The sequence below is a fragment of the Citrus sinensis genome, chromosome 6, assembly GCF_022201045.2.
Source record: "Citrus sinensis cultivar Valencia sweet orange chromosome 6, DVS_A1.0, whole genome shotgun sequence".
In the NCBI taxonomy this organism is placed as follows: Eukaryota; Viridiplantae; Streptophyta; class Magnoliopsida; order Sapindales; family Rutaceae; genus Citrus; species Citrus sinensis.
The window spans coordinates 26,100,501-26,125,687 of record NC_068561.1 but is presented as its reverse complement, the minus strand read 5'-3'; the positions used below and the strand labels follow the sequence as shown (position 1 = coordinate 26,125,687).

Genomic DNA, 25,187 nt, shown 5'->3' with positions numbered 1-25,187 from the left:
TCTCGTGAATTACTGCATTCAATTAACAATTATTTGTGATTGTCTCGTGTGATGCAATAAATATGTTGTAGTGAAACAATAGACAGCAACAGCATACTGCATACACATTCCTAGCTCTAGGAAGTAATACCTCACATGCTTTAAATTTCACTATCACTAGCATGAAACATCTCCTGCCGGGAAAGAAAGTAACCAGACAAAAAGGTATATAAACACATTTCATATACTGATAAAAAGGAAAAAATAATCTACATTTTTTCTCCAGAATGATGTACATGGTCATGTCAATCCTGTGGTCAATGGAGCTTTAGGGATCACGTTCTAAAACCATCTAGCCGGCACTCTTTCAACTTGAAGGGAGCTTTGAGATCTCTACTAATAACTTGTGCAGCGCTTGAGGCTTTGAGAAAAAAGGAGAGTGATCAGCACCTTTCAGACGGAATACCTTTTCCGGGGGACTCGAGTTTATCATGCTCTGCTGAAGTGCAATAGGAATTGCATTATCTTCTGGTGTTTCTATATAGAATCGCCTCACAGATCCATATTTCATGTCAGATAGAGATAGCTTCTCCAAAACTGGAGCAAAGGGGATGTGTCTCATTGAAACAGAAGCTAATGCGATATCCTGGACCATATATGCAAAGTATGGTAGAGGAAATAGCAACAGTAAGAAATAAAGAAAACCCAAAGAAACACAAACAGCTACAAATACACACATTGCGAGTAAAGAGAAAGGGAGCACATAGATCAAACAAAAGGAGTTCTTCAAAAACTTATATAAGAATGCCTTCTAAGGCTGACAACAGAAGAATGTTCATGATTCATTAAAATTCTACAAATGACCAGCCAATGGCATCACAAACTATGTCAATTGTGATACCTTTTGCATTGATGTCAACCAAACAGCATTATCCACAAGCTAAAAGCCCTACTTCTCATGAGCCAAATCCATTAGAAATCAACATACAAAATTCCCCAGCCATGCAACTGTCTGAATAACTACACAAACCGAGTCTTGTATACAGCTAGATTTACGTGTTTCCATGAGTCATTTAAAGTGAGTTTTAATAATACTTTCTGATTGTCCAGATGACTCAGAGTAGTTAGAGATCCAAATATCCACATGCTTACCCTTGATTGATAGTGTGTTAAAAAGAAAAAAAAAAAAAAACAAAACAAAACCGAAGTCTTGGTTTCCAACTCTTATCAGTCGTCTCAAACCAAAAAAGGAAAAACATCTGCCAAATCACATTTTTCAACATAGCAAAACTCTTGATGATTGCTTTGGAGTAAAAGCCATCTTTTTGCTAGTGAGAGAGTAAGATAATCATATACATGCACTTCAGAGCGAGATTTTAGCAATTTCTTCTAATGTTACAAGTTCAAACATACCTTTGCAGGACTTTGGTTGAACAACAACTCTTTCAACAATGACTTGTCAAGATCAATAGCAGTTGGGGGCTTATTATTTCCATTTGCATACAAAAATATCTGAGCCTGTCGCATCAAATCAGTTGAGCCTGTCTGCAAGGATTTTAGCATTAGTCTCAAGAACTATAGAAATCATAAAATACAACTTTTTGAAAACGTAAAGGTTTGATTGTGGTGAAAAGTTAAAAATGATTTAGGGATTTCCTTTTCTTATAATTTTTTTACTGTTGAAGTTTAAAACAATGCAAACACACACACCCACACATACTTCCAGAGGGGGACAATAGATACTCTAGCATGTTCAGAGGACATGAGTTGAGAAAAATGCTAGTACAAATTAAAGATGAAATGAACATGTACATATCTAGAAAAGGATTCCTAAATCTTGGCATCATGTTATTGCATTTCACGAATAAGAAACATTGAAACATGTAAAACTATAGCAATACAAGCATCCATGTAGTTGTACATGACGGAGTGGAGGACAAACCTGCTGAGAGAACATATCAAGAAGATTTTGTCCGTTAGTCAACATTGCTGCTGCAATAAAAACAGCCTTAGAGATTTTAAAAGGAAATAACTCCATAGCGTATGATATACACGCTCCACCAAAATCATGTCCAACCAAAATCACCTGCATAATTTCCAGAAACAGAAACAAAGGAAGAAAAGAATTAACGTTTTATAGAAAAATATGTTTGCTAGCTCATTTACAATTTAGATTTTTTTTTAAAAATAAGAAATTTACAATTTAGATTTAAATGGCAATAGTTTAGCATAGAAATCCAGTGGAATATGGTTGAAAAAGCAAGTGATTTCAAGCTAAGGTAACAATCACCAATCTTCATTTTCCACACTAAAAAAATTACAAGTGTGCCTTTATATCCTTTTTTATACCCTTTTGATATAAAAATATAAGAACACATATTAGAATTTCCAATAAATCAGTCAAATTCAATCTATATACCAGTATTTTAGAACTGCAAGGATGACAATGAGATTAAAAGGCTTAATTAGATCTCCAGTCTTCTTGAAGAATATATCCCCATTATTCATAATCAAAACAAGCTGAAAAAGAAGCAAATATACAAGAAAGAGAAGAATAGAGAGATATAAACAAGGAACCTTCTCTGCATCAGGGAGTTTTTCAAGAAAATCAGTAAGTGGCTTCACATATTGCGACAGGCTGGTAATGCCATTCGTATCAAATGAGTGAATCCCTGCACCAGTCAAGTCAATGGCAGTAACTTTGAAGCCACCTTCTTCTAAAAGTGCTATAGTTTTATACCAACACCAAGCACCAAAGCCTCCTCCATGGACAAGGACAAAATGGTTGGTTTCTAGATCAGGGAGCTTCTCATCCTGTCAAGGACAAAAACAGTTAGGAAGCAAACAGAATTCAGCTACGTACAAAAGCAACTCTAAATGATGAAGTGGGCAATTTATGATTCTTGAGCCAATATGTATGGTCTCCACAAACCATCAATTCACAAGGTTTTATTCAATTTCCATCACAGATCAGGAGGTTAAGGAATAAATGCTTTTATTTCCTCCCCCACAGGCCCGCCCCTTAATAAGACAGTCAAGGACCAACACATTGTTACCAAAATTGTTCCTCTGGCATCAGTAGCCACCAGCGAAATAATTGAGCTACATGATCTCATCAGCTACAACATATAAAAAGCAGTATGGGACCAAATTTTCAAATACTAAAATTGGCCAATTTACTTACTATTAATTCCATACAAGAAAGCATTCAGCAACAGAAACAAAAGATTCCAAGACCAATTTTCTCTGTTAGCAACAAACACTTTAACCACAGAGAAGTCAATAAAGAACAAAACATCAGAAATTACTAGCCTTTTAGCACTCTCTAAGCAATAAAATATAAGGCAGGTATTAAAGAAGTAAAAAGTAAAAAAAAAAAAAAAATTAATAATGAATACTCTCGAAATCCCAAACATGAAACTTAACTTCCTCATGCCATGGTCAACCTAATCAAATACATATGCATATGCAACAAAACACAAGGCCAAAAATCAATCACACATTTATGAAAATCAATTAACCAGAAAGGAAGAAATGAAAGACAAACCCGGTTGAGGTTAAGAAGCTGGTGAGGCTGCAAAAGGGGGTCAGTGAGGGAGCGGGCACGGGAACTGGAGCTGCGGGGGAGCTGGGTCTTTTTGGAGCTGGAACCGTTAGGATATCTCAAAGAAGCAGAGCGATCAAAGGGCAATCCCAATCCATTCTGCTGTTGCTGGTGCTGACGAAACAAGATAGCAGCAGCCAAAGCCTGCTCTTGGATCAAAGCATCATCAAAATTCTCTTTCTCCTTGCGTGAACCCGATCGGATTCTACTCCACCTGTTGCTGGTGTTAGCCACAGTAGCAGGGCCACCCGGGTTTGTCAACCTCTTTGCAGGTCTCTGGCTCTGTTTTCCCTTCACAGGAGGTGTTTTGGGTACCAAACATGTGCAAAAATTTCCCATTTTCGCTGGTGCATGTCAAGAGATAAATAAAGATATACACATGTATATGCAAATTGATTACAATTATAATTAATACTACTACGCCACTCCGTTTAAATGTATTTGCAGAGAGAAAGAAAGAGGAAAGTCAGGTGAAATTTAGGGGATGTGAATGTGATGGCCTGGAACTGCTTCAAGTGGAAATGTAAATGCGAGAGGAGGCAGTCAGACAGACTCGCATAGCTTCCCTTTTATGATAAATTATTAATGGAAAAAGCCCCTGGCAACTGGCTGCCTGCCAACCACCTTAAAGGCAAATCTGGGGGCATTTTGGTATTTTGCAGTGAGTTTTATGGTGAGTTTCCGTGGAGAGATTGTCTGTCTGATTTCTGTATAATTTAAATATTATTTACATTATTTGGCGTATTCAGATGTCCCTGGGCGCCGACGCTCAGCAGAAATTTTTTTTATTTTGTTCATTTATGTTAGTGGAAACTGGAAAAGAATAAATTTATTTCGAATCAAATATATAAGAAATTAATAATAATAATCATAAAGGCAGTCATAGTATGAACTTATATATATATATATGTATGTGTGTGTGTGTGTGTCTATATATATATATATACATACTCAAGAGAAAGAAACCGAGACCACCCGGCTATGGCTTATAGAATTACAATTTAAGTCGAATTTTACTTCACCAATCGATTTATGATTTTGGTCAAACGAAGACAGGGATATGGAACGAACATTGAAAGAATTTGGCAGGTTCCTGTTTCATTAGGGAACAATGAACCTAAGAATATTACTATATAAGAACCACTAATCTAATTACGCAAATGCCTTCACCCGAAGAAGGACAGCTACTAATTAAGCATCACGTGTACAAAATTATCAAATGGCCCCTAGGCACACTCCAATACTCTACAAAAGGCTCAAGGTTCACTTCAACGGTAACAATAATTCATGATTTCATCCATCACTCTAATGGTAACAATTTATCCTCCATTACTTATGGCTTTAAGGTTCTTCTTGGACCTTGAGGCAACCTTTTCTCTTTCATAATCTAACCTAAGCTTTGAAGTATAGTCCCCGGCCACCACCAGCTCTACCTCTAACACTAACATCTAACTCTGTTTTGTAGGAGTTGTTCGGTTCAATCTTGGTGCTATTCAACTCCAATTTCTCCTCAGTTTACTTCCGTCTTCATCTATACTCGTCATAGTTAACCTCCTCCATTTGCGTGAAAACACCTCAAACATGGTTAGGCAACCTCCAGCATCCATTCTCCTTTTCTCTATTTTTATTGTTTTGGTTGGTCAATGTAAAAACCAATACAAACAGTATACTTTATGAACGTGACTAATTCATTGTACACTAACAGTCGATTCCGTTACTCATTATTGAATTTCCAAGGAGAGTTCAGAGTTATGGCGTGACTTGACCTACCGTCAACATCAAGGACGTGTTGAGTTCTCAAGATTGAGACTCATCTTGGCATGCATTTTCGATCGGCAGCGGCTACTGTTTACTCGATGGGTGTGAGGATTTCCCAAAATCATCAACTGTATATTAGTGGTAATTAGGCAAACGAAAGCAACTATTGATTTATTTATTAATTATATACGACGAAATCGGCATTGGCATCTTCGTTATACGTATAATATGGGCTTTCATGATTGAAAATTTATATCATATATTAATTAACAAATTATGCCTGTATACGATTCAGCGTATGCAATAGCTAGTTAAACATGATTTTTAAGAAATGAAAGGTTGATAATTCTCGCACCTTTCATTTAAAATGTAGGTCTATTATTTTCTTCTCTTTTAACGTTCAAAATAAATGAGGCTCCTTTTTGAACATCAAAATACTTTCTAATTTGGCAACTAACTAAGAATTAATTATGCGGAGAGAAAAGATTGAGATAATTCAACTTAACAATTTAGTCTACATTTCTTTCAAAACCATAGAAAAACAATAAACGTATCTACTTCCTTAGTCCTTATACAGGTATGATAGGTAGAGAGCAGGAAATATCATGATACAACATTTTATTAAGCTTCAAACTCAAATCATTGACCCAAAAAAATTTAAAAAATATATATATATATAGATAAAGTAAAATAACGGTTTTCATTTGAATAAAATCACATATCAGCTGTTATTTTTCCAGTAACTATTATAACATACACTTTGCAGTTGAAAATCAATCTAATATGCCTTTAATGAAGGACGACAAATAAAGAGTGAATGTTAAAACATTAATAATTACAGAATTTTGTCAAAGCATGGAAAACCTTTTGGATATTAAGTAATAATTACGCTTTGAAGAGTAAATGATGAAAACGACACAAGGGTAGTCCAGCCAGCCCATAATACGAAAAAGAAAATTGAAGGATGTACTTTCAGTTGTTTGATGAGAACCTTTCATTATGTTGCACAAGAATAATATAATAAAATCTCAATTGATAAATCACTTTTTCTCGTAAGGGAGAATGAAGGAACAAAAGGGCAAGAAATGCTTTGCTGTGATGGTTCAATTTCTTGGTGGCGGTAGGTGGATAGAACAATATGATTACGACGTTGTTTGGGTTCCCAAATCCTTACGAGATCGATCCTACCGAAAGCTGATTTTGGTGTCCAAAATTTGAGATGTTCTTTTAATTAAACATTTATTGACTTTCTGGCCTCTCGTATTTCATGGGTAGTGGAAGGTTAGTGGTTACAAACTATCAACTTTCTTTCAAATTTAATGTATGCGTTAAGTTAGAGGCCACTTCCCCAGCAATGTGCCACGCCCCCAATTAATTAACTGATCACATCTCTATCATCTTTCCGATATTGCTTTATCCACATGTCGAAAGATTTAGGGAAATTTACAGTAATAACCAAAAAAATTTCCCTTTTTTTCATCTTAACCCCCCAAAAATATTTCTATCAATATTAGCCATTAAACAACATTTGAGACCAAAATACCCCTCCCTCATCTCTCCCCCAACACTCCATTTCACTCATCTCTCCCAAACCAATCCAACTCCCATCATCGGCGGCGACATCAACCCTCGTCGGCGGCGGCTCCATCTCTCACCGGCATCCGATCTACGATCTACAACCTTCAACAAAATCTAGGTTAGTCATTTTTCTTATTTTCATTAATTTAAAATGAGATTTTAGAATAATAATAGTTATAGCTTGAGATTAATAGTGGTGGTGATGATGTTTGTGGGGGTTGGTGGTGTTTGGGAGTATTGTTTTCGATTTTGGAGTGATTGTGCTTAATTGCGGGTGGGGAGGGAGGGGAGATGGCCGCGCGCTGCTGCCCATCTCGCGGCACGCTGTTGCACCAAATCTGGTGCGACAGCAGGCGCTGTCGCACCAGATCTGGTGCGACAGGTGCGCGCCCGTCGCACAAGCTGTGGTGCGACAGGCGCGCGCCCGTCGCACAAGCTGTGGTGCGACAGGCGCGCGCCTGTCGCACCAATTTTTTGGTGCGACTGGCCCCGTCGCACCAATTTTTGGTGCGACAGGCTTGCCCGTCGCACCAAAAATTAAATTTTTTTTTTGTAAGGAGTTAATTTTTTTTTCTGTAAATGTAATGTAATAATTTTATAAATATTACAGATACATGGCGAAATCAGAATCACCGGATATTGAAGTAGGCAAGATGTATTTTCGTTATGCTGATCATTTTCCTGGTCGAATTTCGAGCATGTGTATGTTATCTTCGGTCGTTAAAGTCATCGAGGAAAAATTAACAAACCGGCAGTTGCGTATGTTCAAAAAGGATATATTTGGGCATTTCTTGGAGTGTCGAAGTTTTCCATTTAGTGGGGTAATTTTGCACAATCTTCTACTGCGGCAAGTGGCCCATGAAGAAGATAGCCGTGAGGATCAGTTATGGTTTCAAATTGGTAAGCATGTGATTCGCTTGTCAATTGTCGAATGGTGCTTGGTTACTGGACTTTCATTTGGTGTGGATACCAATCAAAAAAATGATGAAATTGAGCAGAGGCTACGGAATACGTATTTTGGTGGTGTGCATCGTAAGATTAATGTGAAGCAATTCAATGCAGTATTTAAGGAGTTGAAATTAGAGGAAATGAACGATATGGACGCATTAAAGATTGCACTGTTTTATTTTGCGGACAGAGTACTAAATGCAAGAAAAAATCACTGTCAAATTAATTTCGATTGGCTTGACCAAGTTGATGATATACAGTACTTCCGAAAGCGTCCATGGGGTCTATTGTCGTGGGAAATTATTTACGAGAGTCTTGACAATGCACTGTTCGAGAAAGACGAGAAATTTAAGAAGACTCGGTTGAAAAATTCAGATCATAATATTGAAAAATACAATCTTTACGGCTTTACGTCTGGGGTTCAGGTGCTATATTTTTTTTTTATTAATAAGTTTTATTGTATTAAATATTTGATAGTTGTTTTATTTGATTTTTCACTTTGGTTGTTGTAGGCTTGGATTTACGAAGCAATCGGAGGGTTGCCATCAACATGGGTCGTCAAAACGAAGAATAAGATTCCCCGCATTCTGCAATGGAAGCCCATGGCGTCGTCGAGAATCAACTTTGCGGAGGTTTATTCGTTCTTCAACGACGAATCTCGTCTTGTAAGTAATATGTATTACTTATTTTTTAAACTTTACTAAATTTAAGTTATGTATACTTACTTAAAATTTTAAATTGAATTTATGGAAGGGGGACGTTTTACAAACCCTTGAGCCAAATTCAAAGGAGAGTAGCAAAAATTATTGGCTCTCTGTGAAGGATTACTTGCCAAGCATTCCAGACTGGGTTCATAAGGTCGGTATACTCTAAGCACTAAAAATTTGTTAATCGAAATTTTTGACTTTTCATTTACTAATTTTAAATGATACTTTATACAGCACCAACCCTCAATCAACGCGATGCCGTCGGTTACAAGGCATTCAGACGAGAATGACGATCATGACGACATACCAAACCCAATACCAGAGCAGTGTCATGACACTTTTGCGGATGAGGTGGGGCATGACACTTTTGAGGATGAGGTGGCTGTTGATGACCACCAGCAGCAAACAGACAACTCTGATGACGCACGAGATTCTGAGGTTAGAAAGAATATACGATATTTTTTTTTATAAATTATTAATTTTTTATTGTTATTCTAAAGTTTTATTTTTTTCTTTTGTAATAGTCGAGGACAAAGCAGTTTAATGATTACGTACGACGACGGCTGGATAAGATTGATCGTAACGTGTATGAAATAAAGTCAGAATTAAAAGATTTTAAAGAAACCGTTGTTGGCTTCATCGACACATTTTCTAAACGTCCAAATAAGGATTCTCCCACTGCACGCTCGTATGCGGTAAGCTAATTTAAATTTGATAATAATGTTCGTTTAACTTTTAATTTGATAGTTATTTAATATGTTCTTTTTGGCGAATGTACAGGCCCCGGATGACGTTGGAGTGTATACTGACGTGGGCAATGAAAATTTGTCTACGCCCACATCATTGTATAGTTTCTACGGGGATGTAAGTGGGGAGAGCGTGCAGGTGTTCACAGAGGTGCCTCCGGGCGTTAGTAAGTTCGGCCGCGCGTACATACCGTCGTATGTTTATAACAGTCCTTACATGATTCCTCCGGTCAGGCGAGGACAGAACGTCCGGCCTTTACCTCGACCCCAAATCATGGAGCATGCGATTGACATGAGTACGAGTGTGGAAGTAAATCCACTGAGAGGCTTGGAGGACTCTAGTCTGTTTGCTGAGTTTGATCAATGGTTTACTGGTGATAGCAGAGTCCGCCGGAGAGTCCAGCACCCGCGGTCATTCTTTCAAATAATTTTGGGGACAGCTTCGATGGGATGGTTAGGCGATGAGGTATTTATAATTTCCTCGTGGTGTATACTGTTGTGGATTTGTGTATAAATTTGTTTTTAAAAACTCGTAATATTTCTGTTTCTCTAAGCATATTCACGAGTATCTCCGCTTGATTAGCGAGAAGCAACGACAGTATCCAAATGCCTTACTCCAACGTGTCACACATACTGACACATTTTTTTGGGTAACGTGCCGACAAAACTTATAAATTTTATGTGGATGTAAAAATTTAAGTTTTATTAATTTATGCATTTCTTGGTTATCTATGTATTAGGTGTTCTTGAATCAGTTATGGAATAACGGGAATTGTGCAGTCGATTCAATGGTATTCGACGACCGCGTGAATAGTTATCTTTGTGGCCGACAGCACACAATGTCTAAATCAATGACGGATGTCGATATGGTATGTATTTTATTACATTTCACATGCTATCTAATGAAAATATTCAAGTTGTTGCTTTTTCTTTGTTGTATTTTAATTTCATACATAACGAACATGTTTTTCAATTGTTATATGCAGCTACTCATCCCTGTTAACTTCGACGGCGCGCATTGGGTACTAGCACGAGTTGACTTTCGAAAAAACAAAGTCTGGATTTATGACTCATTACTCACAAATCGCGACGACAAAAGGTACAAGTTGAAATTCAAGCCACTTGAAGTGATATTCCCTCGATGGTTGGAATACGTTGGCTTCTACAATATCCGACCGGAGTTGCAGAGTGAAGACCCGTGGAAAGTTATCGCAGTTAAGAGCGCGCCACAACAAGAGCCCGGAACTGGCGATTGCGGTGTTTTTGTATTGATGGTTACGATGTATTTAATGTTCGGGCTTAGATTGGAGTTTAACGCTAGTCATGTCGAGTACTTTAGAAAGAAGATTGCGGTTGATATATTTAATGACGATATTCAATTGTAAACCTATGTAGTAATTTAAATGTTGAAATTTGAATTTTAATGCCTCACATTTTTTTACTTCGCACACTTAAGTTTATATAATTTTAATGCCTCACATTTTAAACTTTAAATAAAGTTTTATGAAATATAAGTGTACAATACAAAAAAAACAGTAACAGTTTTAACCAACGAACACAAAAACAATAATAGTTTTAACAAACTCATAACACACAAAATACAACTAACTTCGAGTCGACGCAATGGGATTCTTACATCTCTTACGATTATGGCCTAGTTCATGACACCGACCGCATCTAACAGTCCGCCGGTCAACGTCCTCGCCAGCCGAGGGTATTCTGAGCTCTTTACGACGGCCAGGTGGTGGTGCCTCAACTGGTGGGTATACATGCATTTCCTGAATTTCATCTGGAATTTCCCAATCAGCCACATCACCAACTGGCTCTACTGGTTGTGCATAAGCCATCGCCAACGATTCTGTAGTGTAAAAGTCCGAGCAAAGGTTAATAAAATCCACCCGGTGTGTTAGACACGCCGCGATTGCATGAGCACACACAAGCTGATCAAGCTGGAACACTCTGCAGGAGCAAGTTCTCTTTTGCAAGTCAACTAACCCTTCCTTAAGCCCACCGCCTATAACTTGAAAGCGATGCGGAGACACCGGCCGAACTATCATTCTTTCAGCTATAGTTCTCCTCTCAGTGACTATTTCATCCGCCCATGTTGTTAGTCGAGTTGTCATTGATTCAGCCACAATTTTCCTATCATAAAACCATTGCTGCAATGTTTTCCTAAAGTGATCAACAAGATGAGTCACAGGAAATTTTCGAGGTTCCCTCATGAACGCATTAACACTCTCCGCGATGTTCGTGGTAAGAATGCTGTACCTCCTACCTTCAAACTGCGACCTTGCCCAATTACACGTACCGACATTATTTTCTAGGTAATCAGCCGCACCCGAGTGGATCATCCACAACCCTTCAAGTTGTCTCTTAAATTCCTCGTGGCCATATGTTTTTGCTGCATTAATAAAGGCAGGCTCAAATTGATCCCAAAGAGCTTTGGACATTCTAAACGGAGACTTAATGTTACCTTTCACGTGGTAAAAACAAACGCCATGAGTTGCATTGTGAAAAACTTTAAGAACGGCTCTCCTTATGGCAGTGCATCGATCAAAGATAATTACCAACTCAGGTCTATCGCCAATCACTCCGTGTAACTTCATCATAAACCATTCCCAAGCATCGTTGTTTTCTGAATCCATGATCCCAATGGCTAACGGATACAATTGATTGTTACCATCAAGACATGTTGCCACGAACATGCTTCCACGATATAATCCCTTCAGATGAGTACCATCTACAGCAATGACAGGCCGAATGTACTGCATAAAACCCTTGATGGAAGATCCGAGTGCTACAAAATAGTACAAGAAATTACCATCTCCATCCTGCTCGAGGTGAGTGACTGTACCCTCATTCGCTGTAGTTAGTACGTGAGAGTATTTAGGGAGCAAGTTGTATGACTCTGCAGGGTTGCCTCGAACTATTTCAAGACCAACTTTTCTCGCCCGATATGCCTGCTGGTATGTTAACTGAACACCGTATTCCTGTTGCATATCTGCTCTTATGTCATTCGGAGTATAAATCCTCTTGTCTTGAATATATTTTTCTGCGATAATATGACCGACAACCTGGCTCCTGACTTGATGACGTCCATCAACCAATACCTCATTATGACAAGTGTGTACATTGTCAATTCTCTTCACCACCCACGGAATATTTTGCTCGTTCAAACATCTAGTTGCTCGAATACGCCATTTACATGATTCTGAACAACAGTGAGCCTCGAAACGTGTCGTAGTAGACCGTGCAATCTTGAAATCAAACTTGTCTCTAAAGGCAACCTTGCGTAGTTGTAATATAAACTCATTTTTCTCAGCAAATAGCTTACCCACACTGATATCATCTGAATCACAACTGCTAACAAAGCTTGGAGCAACCTTATTCGAAGGCAAAGTTGGAGCAACACTTGTAAGGGGGTCAATTCGCCTTCTCGATCGAACCATAGAAGGAATAGGTCTATTGCCTCTGTTATTCACAGGAGTATTGTCTTCACACTCATCCTCATGCTGAAACGATGGAACATTTGAAGGACCGGCTCCTCCATCATCACCATCATTATTGAAACGAGTGCCCCCCTTGTAGTATTAGAAGGTTCTGCACAAACATTATCCCCCTCTGTCTCATTATGAAAATCATCATTGTCCCGAAAAATATTGTTGTGATACGGAGAATATCGTTGCTCCAACGACGTTGTTATTGGAAATACTGTTGCTCCAACATCCTGTAACGTAACGCCATTATCATCAATGTTGTCATAATTATCGTGGATTGGAGAGTAATATTGCTGCAACGATATTGTCCTTGGCAACACCTCTTCATCATTATCGGGGCCAGACATATTTGCTCTAAACGAAGTTTCTGTATCGACATGTGGCTCAATACCTTCGCTCGGAACTCGAGGTGATGTGGTCACGAATATAGGAATGCATCCAAAATTAGCTACGTCTGATGCCATATGCAACACAACCCTCACCATTTCATCATCGCATATATCCATGGGCATTGCACATATACGATATAATGTGTTACTAGACCTCAAAGTTGTCCTCATGGTGATACTATAGTCATTAGGGTTAATTTGTAACACCTCGTATACTCTTGCCAATAACTGATCAAACAGATAATTTTTTCCAACCAAAAATGCTCGATTTTTACCATTCACGTACTCCATACGGCTATTCTCTAATGTCTCCCACCAACCATCGTAACACAATTCAAGTACAACTGAATCCATTAAGCCTGAAATTATAAAAAAAAAATATTTCAGCCATATTAAAATAATACAATTTTAATGATGTATTTCATGGTGGGTACGACAGGCAACCTGTCGCCCGAATCTTGGTGCGACAGGGTGCCTGTCGCACCAAGGTTTGGTGCGACGGGCGCCTGTCGCACCTTGCTTGGTGCGACGGTTGCCTGTCGCACCAAGTTTTGCTGCGACAGGCAGCCTGTCGCCAGATCCAGATTTTGCCCAGTTGTTCAGAAAATAACTCATACCAGTAAGTGATGTCGATTTGTGTTGGATTCGGGATTCGGATGTCGATTTGTGTTGGATCCGGATAAATTATGATCGGATATCACTTTTATCGTTGTCTTTTGCGGTCACCGTTGACGGATGAATCAAGAGCGAAAAGCTGCTTTTGGTTTGGCGATATGGGAGAAACGATGTTGGTTTTGTTACGCAAAGAAGGGTAATTTGGGAAAAAAGGCTTGTGTTTGGCTAATGTTGATAGAAAAAAGTTGAGAGGGTTAATTGCAAAAATAATAAAATAATAATGGTTATTTTCGTAAATTTCCCAAATATTTATGAACAGCTTCCTTTCCAAAACCCCAATAGTTATTTAGTGGGTAGATATTCAAATAATTTTTATATTTTAACTTAATTGTTTGTTTAATTTTTTTTTTTAAAAAAATATCTTAATATACTCTTGATGTTAAAAATGTCATGCTTCTACCTTTACCTTTTATCTCCTTTTATAATGATACCCCGCAACTGTATTTTGAGGATATTAATAGAAAGAAAAAATTACTAATTTAAAATTAGTCTTAAAAGTAATATAAACAAATTTACTAAACTTTTAAAAAAATTATATTACTTTTAAGATTAACTCGATAAATTATCTTTTATTAAATAATTATTACTAATATTGTTGCAAAGATATTAAATATTATTGTAAGTAATGATATTTATTGATTAATTTGCTAATAAATAACTATTCATTAAATTACTAATTAATTTTAATAGATGAATTAATTAGTATCAAGATTATTGTCGTAAGAGTATTATTATAAAGTTAAGAAAAAGTAAGACATATTTAAAATATATAAACTAAACAGACACTCAAGTCATAATGTATGGACTAAACGAACATTTACCCATTCGTTAATTGAGTTGTCAAGTAGGTGTAGGAGTTTCATGTATTGTTATTTTATTTAGTTCCTGGTTTTCAAATTAGACTTCAAACTTCAATACATTGAGAAAACAGACAAGTTGGGATAGATATTGGACTAGGCTTCAGACCTAAAAAATATAGGGAAATTTACGAAAATAACATTATTATTTTATTATTTTTGCAATTAACCCTCTCAACTTTTTTCTATCAACATTAGCCAAACACAAGCCTTTTTTTCCAAATTACCCTTCTTTGCGTAACAAAACCAACATCGTTTCTCCCATATCGCCAAACCAAAAGCAGCTTTTCGCTCTTGATTCATCCGTCAACGGTGACCGCAAAAGACAACGATAAAAGTGATATCCGATCATAATTTATCCGGATCCAACACAAATCGACATCCGAATCCCGAATCCAACACAAATCGACATCACTTACTGGTATGAGTTATTTTCTGAACAACTGGGCAAAATCTGGATCTGGCGACAGGCTGCCTGTCGCAGCAAAACTTGGTGCGACAGGCAACCTGTCGCACCAAGCAAGGTGCGACAGGCGCCCGTCGCACCAAGCAAGGTGCGACAGGCGCCCGTCGCACCAAACCTTGGTGCGACAGGCACCCTGTCGCACCAAGATTCGGGCGACAGGTTGCCTGTCGCACCCACCATGAAATACATCATTAAAATTGTATTATTTTAATATGGCTGAAATAATTTTTTTTTTATAATTTCAGGCTTAATGGATTCAGTTGTACTTGAATTGTGTTACGATGGTTGGTGGGAGACATTAGAGAATAGCCGTATGGAGTACGTGAATGGTAAAAATCGAGCATTTTTGGTTGGAAAAAATTATCTGTTTGATCAGTTATTGGCAAGAGTATACGAGGTGTTACAAATTAACCCTAATGACTATAGTATCACCATGAAGACAACTTTGAGGTCTAGTAACACATTATATCGTATATGTGCAATGCCCATGGATATATGCGATGATGAAATGGTGAGGGTTGTGTTGCATATGGCATCGGACGTAGCTAATTTTGGATGCATTCCTATATTCGTGACCACATCACCTCGAGTTCCGAGCGAAGGTATTGAGCCACATGTCGATACAGAAACTTCGTTTAGAGCAAATATGTCTGGCCCCGATAATGATGAAGAGGTGTTGCCAAGGACAATATCGTTGCAGCAATATTACTCTCCAATCCACGATAATTATGACAACATTGATGATAATGGCGTTACGTTACAGGATGTTGGAGCAACAGTATTTCCAATAACAACGTCGTTGGAGCAACGATATTCTCCGTATCACAACAATATTTTTCGGGACAATGTATTTTTCAATATTATGATCTGAATTTTTCAACCGAGTCTTCTTAAATTTCTCGTCTTTCTCGAACAGTGCATTGTCAAGACTCTCGTAAATAATTTCCCACGACAATAGACCCCATGGACGCTTTCGAAAGTACTGTATATCATCAACTTGGTCAAGCCAATCGAAATTAATTTGACAGTGATTTTTTCTTGCATTTAGTACTCTGTCCGCAAAATAAAACAGTGCAATCTTTAATGCGTCCATATCGTTCATTTCCTCGAATTTCAACTCCTTAAATACTGTATCGAATTGCTTCACATTAATCTTACGATGCACACCACCAAAATACGTATTCCGTAGCCTCTGCTCCATTTCATCATTTTTTTGATTGGTATCCACACCAAATGAAAGTCCAGTAACCAAGCACCATTCGACAATTGACAAGCGAATCACATGCTTACCAATTTGAAACCATAACTGATCCTCACGGCTATCTTCTTCATGGGCCACTTGCCGCAGTAGAAGATTGTGCAAAATTACCCCACTAAATGGAAAACTTCGACACTCCAAGAAATGCCCAAATATATCCTTTTTGAACATACGCAACTGCCGGTTTGTTAATTTTTCCTCGATGACTTTAACGACCGAAGATAACATACACATGCTCGAAATTCGACCAGGAAAATGATCAGCATAACGAAAATACATCTTGCCTACTTCAATATCCGGTGATTCTGATTTCGCCATGTATCTGTAATATTTATAAAATTATTACATTACATTTACAGAAAAAAAAAATTAACTCCTTACAAAAAAAAAATTTAATTTTTGGTGCGACAGGCGCGCCCGTCGCACCACAGCTTGTGCGACGGGCGCGCGCCTGTCGCACCACAGCTTGTGCGACGGGCGCGCGCCTGTCGCACCAGATCTGGTGCGACAGCGCCTGCTGTCGCACCAGATTTGGTGCAACAGCGTGCCGCGAGATGGGCAGCAGCGCGCGGCCATCTCCCCTCCCTCCCCACCCGCAATTAAGCACAATCACTCCAAAATCGAAAACAATACTCCCAAACACCACCAACCCCCACAAACATCATCACCACCACTATTAATCTCAAGCTATAACTATTATTATTCTAAAATCTCATTTTAAATTAATGAAAATAAGAAAAATGACTAACCTAGATTTTGTTGAAGGTTGTAGATCGTAGATCGGATGCCGGTGAGAGATGGAGCCGCCGCCGACGAGGGTTGATGTCGCCGCCGATGATGGGAGTTGGATTGGTTTGGGAGAGATGAGTGAAATGGAGTGTTGGGGGAGAGATGAGGGAGGGGTATTTTGGTCTCAAATGTTGTTTAATGGCTAATATTGATAGAAATATTTTTGGGGGGTTAAGATGAAAAAAAGGGAAATTTTTTTGGTTATTACTGTAAATTTCCCAAAAATATATTGGATCGTGTAATTATCATTATTTGAATTGGACAACTCTCTAATTTTATAGTAAAGAAAAAAAAAACTAATGCATCCAAAACCCTCATCAACAATGAATTAATATATATATATATATATATATATAATGGATTAATAGGTCGAGAATAATGCTAGCATCGAAGATTAATTCTTCTTGAAAGTCCAATGGGCATTTGCATTTACATGTGGGTTTCAATTAATTCTCATATTAGCCAATTACAAATTATGTAGTTGTATATAATTAATTAATTATATAATTAAATAGACGAGTGACACATAATATTGGAATTCAAGTGGGGCTCAAATGTTGGAATCTTGAACATTATTATTATCAACATAAATAAATTTTATCAGTCACTATAAGGAGGATTTGATCACTTTCACAATTCCATCAGTGTTATGCGTAATCGAGTTGAGTTCGAGCAGTGGTCCAAACTCTTCCGTGGAGTCGGAATAAGAAGACCAATAAAGCCAGTTGAAACTTTGGACCACTTATAGCAAATTCCACGACTTCGTCATGTCATGGCTCTCATGCATTTCTCAAGAACTAGTGGAGGAGCACTGGAATGGCTTTAATTAATTAACATATTTAATTATGTTTACGTACCACAATTATCATTAAAAAGTAAAATAAAAACGCACGCAATAACGATATTCGCAAGTTGCAGCAGGTGCTTTCTTTTCTACAAGCCGCGCACGCATCTGCCCATATATAAATGCTTTATGCAAATGGGTTTCAACACTTTCTCGTCCCCCCCGCCCTTTTTCACTTGCATGAAATTAATAACTTTGGATCGTTGGTTGGTTGGTTTTGGTTAGTGTTGCTTTTTTTATCTAATGGGAAATCATGCATGCATGATTGGGCTGTGGAATTTAATTTATTACCATCTTTTTAACGCTCAAGATGGATATATATAATGGATAGATGCTTCATCTAATTGGACTATTGGAGTCTTTCATTTCTTTTCCTTGTAACAAGAGTATACAAGACTCTTCTCAAGTAGACTCTTCTCACTTGAGAAGAGTATAATTTTTTAATTAATTTTACTTTCAAAGACGACAAATATATCTCTCTAAGCATCTAAATGAAAGCGCGCATCTTCAAACAATTAACGACTTCGAATAAAAAAGTTGTATAGTTTGGTAATGTATAGTTTTTAAAATACTTACCAGGTAAAATAAGGATTATCCCCCTATTATTTGGATAAACTAAGTAAAATCTCCCTTATGTTTTAAAATAGTTTCAAACCCTACTCCTAATCTTGATGCTAGCCATAAAATTTTTTTTTTTTTATAGAAATTTTTTAAGCAAAATGACTTATATGTCCTTAATGATTATAATAACAAATTAAAAATTATGGAGAAAAACTACAAATGCTCCTAATAGGAAAAATATCATAAATGACTTGCTATTGCTGGATAAGAAACAATTAACTAAGAAAATTTTTTATAATGCTGTGATTAAAATTATGACATCAATACCACCATAGACAAAAATTTTATTAATTACACATAAAACTAGTAAATAAAAGAGAAAATAAGTAAATTAATACAAGTTAGTAAGTTGATAAACACATGTAAAGATAACAGAAACTTATAAATCAACATTAAATTTAAACTAAATGAAAAATAGTTTAGTCATTTAATTTAATTAAAGAAAGTAAAAATCTCTCATCACTTGAAAAAAAAATTATTGAAAACAAGTAGAAACAATTTTGTTAAATTGTTTTAATCATTAATTATATATTCATCCTAGGACATTCATAAATTATTTTTTTTAAATTTTCTATCATAGTATTTGTTTACTACACCTGTTAATTAAGCAAAATTAATTTTCTTGACCAAAATAGAATAAAAGGATTATCTTATATTGGAACTAATTTTTTTTCAGTTTTATAAATATTTCATGTAATTTCAAATTCTGATTCGTACTAATACTTAAAGATCATTTGGGTTTACTGTCAAAAAGATTTAGAAAGATGCAAAATCATTTTATCTTACAAACAACTATGAAACTATGAAATGAATAGTTTTTCAAAATTTAATTTTGAAAATAAGTTTTATCCTTAATGACATTTCACATATATCAACGCCTATGTTTCATAAACCCAAAACTATCATTATTCAATTTAGAAACAAAATTAGAAAATATATAAGGTAACTATTATTATAATCAATATTTATTTTACATTTGTAAGTTTTTACTAATTTTAGATTCCATTTACAAGTCTGATGTTTTATTTATGTAATTTATGTTTTATTTTACACTTTATGCTGATTTACAAGTTTTATATTATATTATGTTTGTAAGTTTTTATTTTATTCTTCAATGATACACTAATTTACCACTCCTATGTTAATTTATTTATTTTACTTATCATTTAAAAATCTTATGTTATATTTACATAATTTATGTTTTATTTTACACTTAATATTAATTTACAAGCTTTATCTTATATTTATAAGTTTTCATTTTGTTTACCATTGATATACCAATTTATTACTCTTATGTTAACATACTTGTTTTATCCTTTGTTTACAAGTCTTATATTTTATTTACATAACTTATGTTTTATTTTATACTTAATGTTGGTTTACAAATTTTATGTTATATTTATAAATTTTTATTTTGTTTATCAATAAAATATCAATTTACCATTCTTATTTTAATTTACTTATTTTACTTTCCATTTACAAGTATTATGTTTCATTTACCCAATTTTTGTTTTATTTTACGCTTATTGTTGATTTATAAGCTTTATGTTATATTTATAAGTTTTTGTTTTGTTTACTATTGATACACCAATTTATCACTCATACATTAATTTAGCTGTTTTACCCTCTATTTACAAGCCTTATATTTTATTTATATTATTTATGTTTTGTTTTACAACTAATATTGATTTACAAGTTTTGTGTTACATCTATAATTTTTTGTTTTGTTTATTGATAATACATCAATTTACCCCTTTCATGTTGAATTTCTTGTTTTACCTTCCATTTGTAAGTTTTATATTTCATTTACACAAATTTTATTTTATTTTACACTTAATATTTATTTATAAGTTTTGCGTCACATTTGTAAGTTTTATTTTTTTATTTTTTGCCAATAATGCACCAATTTATCACTCCTACATTAAGTTGCCTATTTTAACTTCCATTTACAAGTCTTACTCTGTTTACATAATTTATATTTTATTTGACATTTAATATTGATTTACAAGTTTTACGTCACATTTGTAAGTTTTTATTTTATTTGCTAATAATACACCAATTTACCACTCCTATATTAAATTACATGTTTTAAGTTCCATTTACAAGTCTTATACTATATTTATATAATTTATGTTTTATTTTACACGTAACGTTAATTTACAAGTTTTATGTTAAATTTATATGTTTTATATTTCATTTACATTATCCATGTTTGATTACAATATTAATGCGGCCGTGATTTTAATCACAGCATCATCAAATGACCCTTAGTTAAGATCGAACAAGTAAGCAAGCAACAATAACAATGATGGTAAACAACAAAACGTGTATGGTATGGTTTAGCCTATGCATATCCTACGAAACCAACGATTATGTGCTTAGAGTTTATCAAATTTGTTATATTTATTTAAATGAATACTTTATACAATTGTTAGGAGTAGTTATGACATTTCTCCTACTTGTAATTTCTCTTCATACTTTACATTTCGTTATTAAATTAATTTAATCATTATGGGTATATAAGTAAGTTTTCTTAAAAAAAATTCCCAAAATATTTAAAATTTATGGTTAATATCAAGACTATGGTAAGAATAGTGAAATAATATATAAAACTAATACTATTATAACTAGGATGACAAAAAAAACCCAATTCGGACCAGCTCATTACCATAGGCTTTGACTCGAACCTCCACATGAGGACTTGTAAAAAGACTTAAGGAAAAAAGCTCGGGCTAAGCTCAAGCCCTCAATTTTTTTTTTTTGAAAAAGTAAATTTATAAATTAGAATAATAAGTTAAAATTTAAAAAATAATGAAAAATAAAAGAAGAAAGCTTAAATCCCTAAATCATATATCAATAATAAATAAAAAAACCTAAAATTATAATCACTAAACTCTATTTTAAGTATTAATTAATTAAAAGGGTACTTAAATTAGAGAATCTAGTATTAAAAAAATAAATATCTAAACTTTTATTTGTTTCGTTTTCTTTATTTATGATTTATTTTGAAATATTTATTTTCTTTAATTTATTATTGATTATTACAATTTATTTATTATTAGCTCATTTCAACTTCACAATAATTATAAAAAATTGGAAAAAAAAAAGTGAAAGCCCAAGTCCGACCCTTATACTTGTCCTTTTTTTAAGCTAAGGACCAAGCCCACATTCTGTCATTCCTAATTTTACATTCAGAGAGTTTGGATATATTTAAAAATATGAGGGGTGTTTCGCTTAATTTATCTAAATAATAGTGGTTATCCTCATTTTTCTATAATTGTTGTTAGTTGTGTTGTATAAATAATCAACTGTAAAGAGATTCAGTTAAATATTTTATAAAATTTAGTTTAAAATGCGTTATGAGTTTTGTAAGCAGTCATATATATTTTATAAATCTTATTATTAAAATATCATAAAAATTTAAATGATTGAGATAGTCATAATATTAAATAAAATTTATTTACACATTTATAAACACGTGTAACAACAAATTGAAATGGGCAGTGATTGATTGATGATGATCATGTTGTTTTGGTTTTTGGCGTGCGTGATTGATTGACAAAGAAGTTTATAATTAATGACGATAAGTTTATAATTAATTGTTGGTGGTGTTGAAAAATAAATAAATGAAAAGAAATAATAGATTGTGATATTTGATTTAAAAGAAGAACGAGCGAACAGTTTCTGAATCCTCCTTTCTCTCTCTACTCGTTTTCATAATTCCCCCCCTTTTTTGTTTTCCTCCTTTCTTTCGTTCGGTATTTTAAAGAGTTCTGCTATTTACCCTGGGTCAAACCTCAAAATTAATGCAAACGACGCCGTTTCGTGAATTTTTTTTTTATTTTTTATCTCCATCAAACGACGCCGTTTGCTATGCTTTTCATCTCTGTATCAGCACTGCATCAATTGAATTTGCTAAGTACTTCTCGGTCCCTTAAGCCAACAAGAAGCTTGAATGAACACTGTACCACAATTTACAGGCCGCGAGAGAGAAAATGAAAAGAGATATATTTCTTTTGCCATTTACATCTCATATTTACAGAATAATGCCCTCAACTTCCCCTACAAAAATTCTTGATCATCTTTCCCACCCCCTTTGCTATTACACACTACACAGATATAATCATGTGATTTCCTTGAACTTTTCCATTTTTATCTTTGTTTAAGGATGAATCCCCGAGTTCAAGCTTAATCTGCAACCATTCATCTGACGCTGACCAGAGACCAAAAATGGATAGGACAAATTTTTACAAAATTTTCTCGTCCACCTTGACAACCTCGAGGACTGTGGCGTTGCAAAAGAAGCATCTCAAGCAATTTAGAAGATGCCGACTTATGCAGCCATGACATGACCGATGGGAACACGGCACAAACTGTGCATCTGCTTCACTTGCATAACAGATGCAGCACATGCCAAGAAAGAGGAATGGGATTTCAAGATTGTTGCGCCAAGACGGGAAGAGAAGCTCGGGTAAAACGAAGAAAGAGGTTTGTGAACAACAGAGAAGAGGGCTTTTTGCAGAGGGGTAAAACGAAGAGGAAGACAGCGCGCTGGGATCTCGTTGCTTTGGCCTTTTTTCTAAACCAAACGGAAGAGAAAGAGAAAGCAATGGTTTTGCCTTAGCCAAAACGGCGTCGTTTAGGGAGAATGAAAGAGGGAAAAAAAAAAGATGAAACGGCGTCGTTTGGATGGGTTTTGGGGTTTGACTCGGGGAAAGTAGCATTTTCCTATTTTAAATTGGCTTATAACGTTGTGTTTTTTTTCGTCCCTTTTTTTTTTGGTGGGGGGGGGGGGGGGGGGGGGGATAGGGGTTGTTGGAATCATCAGGTGATTCTTTTTTTGAAACGAGAGTAAGCTTTTTACACATTTACTAATATTAGGGTTGGGCTATTTAAACCCACCAAATTATTCAATAAAATTATTTACTAAATGAACCCACTGTCAAATTTTGAAATTTTATATTTTACTCAATAAACCCACTTAAATACCTAATATACCCTCATTAAACCCAGTTTTTATAATAATTGTGATTTTACTCATTAAACCCATTAAATTCATTAATAAACCCATTAAATTCTTCTAAAAAAATTTTAAAAAAAGAAGCAAAAGGAAAGGAAACAAATTTTTTTTTTGACGATTTTAGAATACATTCATGATGAAGCAGGTTACGTTAAAGTTAGCATCACATATGCATCGCATATGCATCCAACATATTTGCTCTTCGGCATGTTCCGCATCAGTTTATGAAATTATATTGGACTAAAAAACTGAAATCATAAAAGGAATTATGTTAGATGTTATAATTCTAGAATTAATATTTGCTATCATGTGGATTAATATTTGGCTATTTGATTAATGCTCGGCTATTTTTGGACAATCCTCGTCTCTTTTGGTATTGAAGGTATTAAGGGTTTTCTGGGTAGCTATTGTCGTGGTTGTAGAACACGTTGGAGGGTATTGAATTTGAGAAATTGAAGCAACAGAAGCCATTTTTGAGTTTGGTTGGTGAAGGTAAGGCTGGGTGTCAGTGGAGAGTCAAGAATGGAGAAAATAAACGGAAAAAAACAAAAATCAAATGTAAATAAAAAAAATTCATACTTATTTGTGATTCAAATTATTGTCAATATTGTTTTGTTCCTTCATAAAATCAATATCCATCAAATTAACAACAACCAATTTTGTTACTCTGAATTGAATCATACATGCCCATTTAATAAAAATATATGACTTGACAGAAGAATCAGACATCTTGATTATTTAGGATTTAATGAAAATATGATTAGAATTCAATAAAACTATGTTAAATATAGAGATGGGTTCAAAGAGTAAAAAATTTGTTTTTTTTTTCTTTTTTATTATGTTCTAAGCCCATAATTGTAATTTAATTTAGAGATATTTTAATCATAAAAAATTTATTTTTAAAAATGGGTTTATTGAGTAATTTGGTAGGTTCAAATAACCCCACCCATAATCTTATTGTTAAACTATTATAAGAATTTAAATAACTGAAATAGCTATAATATTAAATGAAATTTATTTACACAATTATAAATACATATAACAACAAATTGAAATTGCCAACACCAATTAAACATTGATAATGCTTCTACTTCATTGGTGCACCATCCAACTACACGTCTTCCACATGCCACTGCTTTACCTTGGGACCAATCAAATCAACTCCAATCAATTTAGTCAATAAATCTTGAATTTTCACATCCCCTTGCCGCCAGCCCCTCTTCCACTCCCACTTCTTCATCTTAAATTTATTTACACAAGTCCTCTTTAATAATAATAGTGTATGAATATGATTTTTAATTTTTAATTTTTATTTATTTATTAACCATTAATTCCCATATATATTATTGCTTGAAAAAAACAGATCAGATCAGATAAAATCTTAATCTATAAGGACTAATTGGGGCAGCCAATAAATCCATGCTTCTTTATATCACCTACAGCTAATTCGT

The 25,187-nt window shown here is 34.9% G+C and overlaps 2 protein-coding genes across 2 annotated transcripts; both read right to left on the bottom strand.

Annotated features, from left to right (window-relative positions):
- Window positions 1-115: 115 nt before the first annotated feature.
- LOC102613680 (putative methylesterase 11, chloroplastic) lies at window positions 116-4,211 on the bottom strand. Its single transcript, XM_006482712.4, has 5 exons — window positions 3,527-4,211; window positions 2,557-2,793; window positions 1,922-2,065; window positions 1,393-1,524; window positions 116-625 (listed from the first exon to the last, which is right to left on the bottom strand). The coding sequence occupies exons 1-5, from the start codon at window positions 3,920-3,922 to the stop codon at window positions 347-349; spliced, it is 1,188 nt and encodes a 395-aa protein (XP_006482775.1). The 5' UTR covers window positions 3,923-4,211; the 3' UTR covers window positions 116-346.
- Window positions 4,212-10,924: 6,713 nt separating this feature from the next.
- On the bottom strand, window positions 10,925-13,377 carry LOC127903138 (uncharacterized). The gene is made up of 2 exons (XM_052443817.1): window positions 12,931-13,377; window positions 10,925-12,832 (listed from the first exon to the last, which is right to left on the bottom strand). The coding sequence occupies exons 1-2, from the start codon at window positions 13,375-13,377 to the stop codon at window positions 10,925-10,927; spliced, it is 2,355 nt and encodes a 784-aa protein (XP_052299777.1).
- Between the last annotated feature and the right edge of the window lie 11,810 nt (window positions 13,378-25,187).